The sequence below is a fragment of the Loxodonta africana genome, chromosome 7, assembly GCF_030014295.1.
Source record: "Loxodonta africana isolate mLoxAfr1 chromosome 7, mLoxAfr1.hap2, whole genome shotgun sequence".
Classification (NCBI taxonomy): Eukaryota; Metazoa; Chordata; class Mammalia; order Proboscidea; family Elephantidae; genus Loxodonta; species Loxodonta africana.
In genome coordinates this window covers 19,613,151-19,622,109 of record NC_087348.1, presented here as the reverse complement: position 1 = coordinate 19,622,109, position 8,959 = coordinate 19,613,151, and the positions used below count along the sequence as shown (strand labels likewise).

At 36.4% G+C, this 8,959-nt stretch overlaps 1 protein-coding gene across 1 annotated transcript; it reads left to right on the top strand.

The window, feature by feature from the left end:
- Nucleotides 1–6,840: 6,840 nt before the first annotated feature.
- Nucleotides 6,841–7,966, top strand: LOC100674107 (olfactory receptor 5AK2-like). Its single transcript, XM_010600892.3, has one exon. The coding sequence runs from the start codon at nucleotides 6,942–6,944 to the stop codon at nucleotides 7,866–7,868; it is 927 nt and encodes a 308-aa protein (XP_010599194.2). The 5' UTR covers nucleotides 6,841–6,941; the 3' UTR covers nucleotides 7,869–7,966.
- Nucleotides 7,967–8,959: the final 993 nt, after the last annotated feature.

The window sequence follows — 8,959 nt, the reverse complement described above, 5'->3', positions numbered from 1 at the left end:
ATTGAGCATATTGGTAAACACTGATTAAATAAATGAATGAAAGATACAATCCTTAAACCTATGAGACATGAAATACAAAGAAGCTCAATAACTTTCCCTTGTTCAAATAGTTAATAAAATCTGGGCTGAGGATTTGAACCCAGTCAGCCTGACTCCAAGAGTTCATGCTTTATACCCCTATGCCACATATCAACTTGCCCATCCTCCTAGAGAGAAAATCAAGGGAATGGCCATTTAATAATTCATTATAGCCACTGGGACATCACCAAATACAAGAGGAGGAAGCCAAAATGTTGGTTTTAAGACAATGTTTTGGTGCTCAGCAAGACTCCCTACCAGAGCATCTACTGCCTGGGGGAGAAAGGATTTCAATCCTGTAGAATCTCTTAGCAGTTGAGTTCAAGCAGGAACCATAGAGAACTCTCTGAACTGATGGTCCAGAACTCAGGATAAAGCCTGCGGACTTCTCTCTGCTAATGACCACCTTAGAGTTAATAAAGTGAGGCATGGAGTTAACCAAGATAGAAAGGCATGTGAGCGACGTTGGGACAGAGCTTCAGTTGTGAGTCATGGCTGTGTCAGGCCCCAGATAGTATGTGCCAGTGATGACAGCCACAGGAGTGAAACTATAATAATGATAATACCTTTCCTGGCAAACCCTTTTCCAGTTCAAAGGTATCTGCATGTTTTTCCCCCACTTGCTCTTTCAACACCACCGAGGCAGCCATCCATGTCTGCTGCCATTAGCCCGATTTTACATAGAAGGAGACTAAGGTTTAGAGTAAGTGGAAGACCAAGCATTCAAAAGTAAGTTTTCAGAATCCAAGACCTTCCCCATGCAGGGACACACAGTCCCTGAGCTCATGTAAGTCAACAAGATGCCAAGTCCTTAAAGTTCAGAAACTTAAAGAAAAAAAAAAAAAGGTCTCAACTGGGAGTCTCAACTCCACATATTTAACTCAAGCCCCCGAGTGTGAGATTCTCAAGAGAACAGGTCCTAATCTCACAGCCCTCAAAATAAACCCCCTTATGTACAAATATAAGAATATCACCTTGGGAGTCATCAGCCTGTAGCAGATGCAGAAAGGGATATTCTAACATAAATACGATTTCAGAGAAGTAACTTCTCTTGTGTTTGTTTCTAAGCAGACAGAAAATGCTGTAGTGTCTGGAAGAAAAACCCAAGTCTTGACATCAGAGAAATACACCAGGCATTTTATCTTTGCCTCTTTGCAGCACTTCACCTCCAGAAAACCCAAGTGAAACCAGAGTAGCAGGATCAGTTTGCTGATGGGGTGAGTTGGGAGTACTTTGGTCACTCAGCGCTTAAAATAATACCTTGAATATTGTTGATGGTCAATAAAAGCCTTTTTAGTCTTGTTTACCAGCCAACATTTTGGGAAAGAGAGAAGTCAGGTCTAGACCCAAAGTTTGCTTTAGTTAAGAATATCTCTGAAAGGGCTGCAGGAAAAGTCAGTAATGCTTGAATTTAGAACCTTTTTTTTTTTTATTTAGAGCAACACTGACCCTCACCCCTACCTTATGGGCCACCGTGACCATGCTTTTGCTCAAGTTACTTCCTCTGCTTGGAGTTGCCTGCCCTGGCAGTACTGATCTCCACCTGGTACATACAATCCCGAACATATTTCGAATATCAAATGTGAAACCACTTATTTCAGGAAGGGTTTATAAATGCCCTAACCAGGTGAGATCTTTCCCTAAATTAAAATCAAACACCATTTGATATACATTTCCCTTTGGATAGTACCAAATACCACCCTTAGGGTTCTAGGTGAGGCAAACGTACTCAGCTACTTCCTTAAAAGTTGGCCTTGAGCCCACCCAGTGGTGCCTGCAGAAGAAAAGCCTCCATGAAAACCCTGGCAATCAGCTTCCATTAAGATCAAGAAAACCCTATGGATTGCTGTACTACTCTGTAACACATGAAAATAACAACACGTGGGGTTACCATGAGTCGGAATCAACTCAATGGCTATGGGTTTGGTTTTGGGGCGGTTTTGACATATTAACTGACTTTTAGCACAGACAACCAGGCTAAATGTCTTCAGGATGTAATTTACCGTTACAGACCAATTTCAACATTTGCTACGCTCGATTTTTCTTTTGAACTGAGTTGACACTCCTTAATCTCATACTCTATTTTCCTAATGGCTTATAAAACAGATATAGATTTAATTTAATAAAACTGCTTTATTTTGTTGAGGTTTGTTGAATTTTGGGACTATTTTCACCTTTGAAGACACCAGAACTCTTGGATTCAAGTGACTGTAGTCCTTCAATGTAGACTCCTTGAGGTAGGCACATTTGTTTCATTATCGCTGATAAAAACGTTTCAGACTATTTCAGTGAACTGACTGCCTCCTCACCTTTGTGAACAAATCAATCTCATTGACTCTTTTCGTCAGTTGAAATGCTACAGGTCTAAAAACAAGGAAATAAATATGAATCTTGAATTTCAAGATAAAGATTTTTCATGAAACATGACTTCTAAGTGCAAACAACTTAATCTAGGACTCAGCCAAAAAATGGCAATATGTTCCAATGTTAGAACTGACAGTGTCAGCGTTTCCACCTGTAAAGGGATGTTGCTGTTAGTTGCCGCCGAGTGCCCTAACGTGCCGACTCCCCACATACGTCAATTCCATCCCCAAGGGAATGAAACGCTGCCTGGTCCTATGCCATCCCCATGACTGATTGCAGATCAGACTGCTGAAAGATAGTATGTCTGTAAACTGCTTTAAAGGCTGTTGAAGGGATTAAAATACATTCTATAAATATTTAATAATTACCAAAAGTCATATGGAATGTGCAGTGAACACTAGTAACTGCCAAATCATTGCAGATATAGACTAAGAATACTTTTGAAGCCTCAGTATTATATCATACTGTAATTAGTCAATTAGCTCTTTTCCCCACATTATGTTTTTCCAGATTTGGATTGAGAAATGTACCTCTAGTGAGTTTATTTTCACTACTACATATTGTTCTATTATTTTATATGTCATAATCTATTTAATCATTAATTATTTAATTTCTCTATAAATTTTTTGTATTATATAAAATGGTTTGATTTCTATTTTTTAAACTTCCATTAGACAATCTCTGCATTTTAATGATGAGTTTTGTCCGTTTACATTTATTATCCTTACTAATTTATGTGGATTATTTATGACACCTCATGTGACATCAGAGCCCTGGTGGCACAGTGGTTAAGAGCTCAGTTTTTAACCAAATGGATGACAGTTCAAGTCCACCATCCGTTCCTTAGAAACCCTATCAGGCAGTTCTGCTCTTTCTTATAGGGTAGCTATGAGTTGGAATCAACTCGACAGCACCTAACAACAACAACAGCAATGTGATATCTATTAAACTTGCTTTTTCCTATTTTTCTTTTTATACTCTTTTCTGCCTCCATTTGGATTGATTTTAAAATTCTATATTTTCCCTAAACTCAAAAACTACATACACTTCATTTTCATCCTTCTTCTTGTTCCCAAAAACATGCACGTCTATATTAGAGTCTAAAGTAAAGAATTTTAGAGCACTTTAAACCTAATGAACTCCTCAATCTACTATATTAGTGTCATCTTTTATTTTCATTTTCTTTATCATCCCGCCTGGTGGCACAATGGTTAAGACCTCAGCTGTTAACCAAGAGATTGGAAGTTGGAGTCCCCCAGCAGTCCCTGAGGAAGAAAGAACTGGCTGCTTCCGCAAAGATTACAACCAAGAAAACCCTTTGGGGCAGTTCTACACTGTCACATGGGGTTGCTATTAGTCAAAAATTGGCTCAAAGGCACCTAAGAACAACAACATGGATAGTATTACTAATATTTTTTACTGGCTTTATTTATTCCAATTTATTCACTCACTTGCCTATTTCTGGAGCCTTGGTGGTACATGGTTAAGAGCTCAGGCTATTAACCAAAAGGTTGGCAGTCAAATTCACCAGCCCCTCCTCTGGGCTTCCATGGGGCAGTTCTAATCTGTCCTATAGGGTTTTGGTACCTATTTCTAAGCTACCATTTCTTCTCATTTTTCAGACTTTCTCTAGGGATTGTAATTCCTTTCTGCTGAACAATAAACTTTAAAAATATCTTGGGTACACACGCATTGATGGAACTCTCTCCATTTATTTTTGCATAAAAATGTTTTATTTTTTTCTCATGTTTTTCATTAACTTCTTATTTAAAACCTGTAAAACTTTTATAAATACTAAAATTATAGTACTGCTGTATATTTCACTTAGATTCACCAATTCTTTTTCATGCCATATCGCTTTATCTCTATATAAACAGATTTATAGAAATATTTACCATACCTCCCATGAGGTGCTCCTTGGAAACCCTACAGAGCAGTTCCACTCTGTCCTACAGGGTTGCTATGAGTCAGAATCAACTCGACGGCAACGGGTTTGCTGTTTTGGTTTTATGAACAAAGTAAATCTCCTTTATAAAATGTTCACACCAAAGGAATGTATATTGAAAAATTAAAAATCTAATATGCATTCATTTTTCAAGTTCCCTCACATTACCCAACAATCTCCTTTATAGTTGTTTTCGTTACTTCAGATTCAGGATCCAACCAAAAATTATGTATTTAATTTAGGTGTAATGATTTCCTAGTCATTTTAATCTTGAACAGTTCCTCTGTTTTTATTTATCCTTTTGTTCGTTTTTTGCTGCTTTGTTATTTTCATGAAATTAACATAGTTGAAGTTATCTAAGTCAGTTGATTTGTAAATTTCCCGTCTTGTGGATTTTATAGATTTTTTCCTCATGATTAGATTCAAGATAAATGATTTTGGCAGGTAAACAACATAGGTGATGTTCCTCTCCCCAGTACAATTGTTTTTGTAGGTACAACTACAGACTGGGGTTGTTTTCTCTAAGCACTCTCAGCACTTTATTTCACTCTCTTCTGGCTTTCCTTACAGCTACTGAGAAGTCTACCTTTCAGATTTCTGTCATTCCTTTCTCTTTGCCTTCTCCTATGATCTTTGCTTTGCTTTTGTTGTTTTGCTTTTTTTTCACAAGGGCATTTCAAGATGTGGACAATTTTTATTGTTTCTACTTGAGATTCTTCATGGTAATCAATTTTTTTTTTCTTTTTTTGGTCTCTTGGCAGTTGTTGAAAACAGTCAACCTAAATATGCTTCCTGAAGCATATGCTCTGTTTCTGAAATGCCAATTTAATGCATTCTATTCTAATGTCCATGTTTCTTAATCTCTCTTTCATAATTTCCATCTATTTATCATTCTGTCCTATATTCTGGAGAATTTTTTCATATATGTCTGCCATCTCAACAATTCTGAAGTGCATATTATCTATTATTTAGCCTATTACATTATTTTAAAAATCTTCTTGGTAATCTTTGATAGCATTTTATTTCTTGCTCCTATTTTAAATTGATTAGTTTTTTTAAATAATATTGCTCTAGTTTTTTTATACTCAGTACCTTATAACTTCAATATCTCAGATTCTATGTTGTTCAATTCTGTTATTTGTCACTTCTGCTATCTTTTGCTAAGGGTGACTTCTTTTTTGGTATTTTTTTAAATTTTTTGCATAGTAAGATAATTTTTGTTGATTTGATCTGTAGGACTTCTGAAGAACCTGGATTTTGGGTGTATTCTACCACAGGATTCTGCTTTGTTTCTGCCAGATAGCCTAAAGTGTTCACAAGTCAGAACAATTTTTTGCTAATTTCTCAGCTTCATAATGCAAAGTTAAACTCCAAATCTATGTGAATATTAGGCAGTAAGTACAAATTCTCAGGGGGAACTTTTTTTTTTTTTGCCAAGGAAGAAGCTGTCTTCCATCTTGAACTAAGACATTCCTTACTGAAATTGTAGACTTCAAGTGTCCACACTCGTTGGGTCCACCTACCCTGTGTATATCCATGACATAGTTTCCTGTCACCCACTTGGCATTTTAACCCAAAGGTCAGACTTTCCTGCAATGGCGAAAGTCTTTGGGGCAGCCCAAGAACCATCATGACAACCACTCTGGTTTGCAGGTTCCTTTTCCATCTTCAGCAGGTAGGCATTTCCTTTACTTGCTTGAGAACAGGGTATGAGTATAAAATAATCCTCATTATATTTTAACCAGCATTTCCAGAGGTTTTTTACAATTCAGTTTTACTCACTAAGCTCTACAATATACATCCTAGTACAGACATTTGAGAGACTTTCAAAAAAATAATTCTGTCCACCTGTATGCATACTTGTTTGTGTTACATATTAGAAAAAATAGTACAAAGATACTCTGAAACCTTGAAACACATGTGAGGCATAAATATATCTTAGGTGAAATTCCTCTCTAATTCATGCTAGTAATTTCAAGAGGTTGGTCCAGAATTAAATGATAAGTCTCTGAGATAAACTATTGGTTGTTGAAAATGCTACACTAATCATATTTGAATATTGCTTTATGCAAACATAGATATCTATTTAATATAGTTGAAAAATGTGTTCATCTGTGTCTCTTAGAACTGCACCTATGAGAACTCAGTTTTATTTTACAAAGAGCGCTAGTGGTACGGTAGTTAAAAGATCAGCTGCTACCCAAAAGGCTGGCAGTATAAATCCACCAGTCGCTCCTCAGAAACCATATGGAGCAGTTCTACCCTGTCCTATATAGTCGCTATGAGTGGTAATCAACTTAATGGCAATGGTTTTTGGTTTCTTCTATGACAGTCTTCTTCATTTTGAACATAAATTGATGGCTCAAGTTTACCTGTTGGTTTCTTATGAAGGAAATAGAATAAATACTTGTAAAGCAATAAACCCTATTGTAGTTTGCATGAAAACCCGTCAAGAAAGTGACATGAAATATGACAGCATTTTTATTTCAAGAAGTCACAGACTTCCCTTCTTTTCTTGGTCCTTCTCTTGGTCCTTCCTAGGCTATTGGTAGCCATGACACAACAAAATGCTACTGAAGTAGCTGAATTTTTTCTACTGGGATTTGATGGACAACACAAGTTTCGGTATGTCCTCTTCATTGTATTTCTAGTGATTTATGTGACCTCCATGGTGGGTAATATTGGAATGATCCTACTCATCAAGACAGATTCCAGACTTCAAACACCCATGTACTTTTTCCTACAACATTTGGCCTTTGTTGATATCTGTTATACCTCTGCCATTACTCCCAAGATGTTGCAAAACTTCATAGTAGAAAATAGATCAATATCATTTGTGGGATGTATAACACAATTATTGGTTTATGTTGTATTTGCCACTACTGACTGTTATATCCTGGCTACCATGGCAGTGGACCGGTATGTAGCCATCTATCACCCACTCCGTTATCCCATTGTCATGTCCCGAACAGTCTGCATCCGATTGGTAATTGGCTCATATGTCATGGGCTCAATAAATGCCTTCGTACAGACAGGATGTACATTTTCACTGTCTTTCTGCAAGTCCAATGTCATCAATCACTTTTTCTGTGATATTCCCCCAATTGTCTACCTGTCTTGCTCCAGTATTGACATCAACATCATGCTACTTTTTGTCTTTGTGGGATTTAACTTGACATTCACTGTGATGGTCGTCATCTTCTCCTACACATATATCATCAGGGCCATCCTAAAGATGTCTTCTACAGCTGGGAGGAAAAAAACCTTCTCCACGTGTGCCTCCCACCTGACAGCAGTCACCATTTTCTATGGGACCCTCTCTTTCATGTACTTACAGCCTCACTCAAATAATTCTGAGGAAAATATGAAAGTGGCTTCCACCTTTTATGGCATTGTAATCCCCATGTTGAACCCCCTGATCTACAGCTTAAGAAATAAGGAGGTAAAAGAAGCTCTAAAAGTGATGGGAAAGAAGTTCTAGACTGGACTCAAATTATTAACATTCAGCAGAGCAAAGCATCCAGCATAGATAATTTACAAAAATTTAATGTTCTGGTATTGAAACATTACATTCTTAAATTGATGATACTTCTTTCAGTACATAATATCTTAGTATGTCAGAAATATAGCAATAACATCTCTTGGGCTAATTTTTCCTGTAATACAGTTTGAGAAACATATCTCACTCTATCTAGTAAGAAAAACTTTATCCAGGTTATTTGCAATATTAAGAAGGATGTACAAATTTTACGAAAGATTTAATTACTTGAAGTATATTTCAAATATGTTCTTAAAGATTAGAAAAATGCTTGTTTGTATATAATCAAAGTTGAAATTAAAGTTCATAATTTTCCATTTATTTAAACAAGTTCCCTAGATTTTCTACAATGAGCCTCTTCATAAATTTTGTTCCAGTTACTGCACAAAACTGAATATAAAATAAATGTATTGCTTTTCAATCTACAGATACAATGCAATCTCTATCCAAATTCCAACAGCATTCTTTAACAAAATGGAGAAAAAAGTCACCAACTTAGTATGGAAAGGAAAGGGGCCCTGGATTAGTAAAGCATTAATGAAGAAGAAGAACAAATTGGGAGGCCTTACACTACCTGATTTTAGAACCTATTGTACAACCAAGGTAGTCAAAACAGCCTGGTACTGTTGAAACAACAGGCACATAGATGAATGGAACAACTGAGAACCCAGACATAAGTTCATCCGTCTATGAGCAGTTGATATTTTACAAAGGACTAAATCCATTAAATGGGGAAATGACAGTCTCTAACCAATAAAAAAAAAAAAAATTTTTTTTTTTTTTTTTTTTTAACAAATGGTACTGGCATAACTGGATGTCCATTTGTAAAAAAATGAAACAAGATTCGTATCTCACACCATACACAAAAACAAACCCAAAATGAATCAAAAACAATAAAGACCTTGGAAGAAAAAATAGAGACAACACTAGAGTCCTTAATGTACAGTATAAATAGCATAGAAGCCATAACTTAACAACACACAAACAACAGCATAGAAACTAGAAAACTGACAGCTCCTAAAAATGAAGCACTT

Excerpts from the sequence above, each read along its gene's own strand:
- LOC100674107 (XM_010600892.3), top strand. The coding sequence starts at position 6,942 with ATGACACAACAAAATGCTACTGAAGTAGCTGAATTTTTTCTACTGGGA.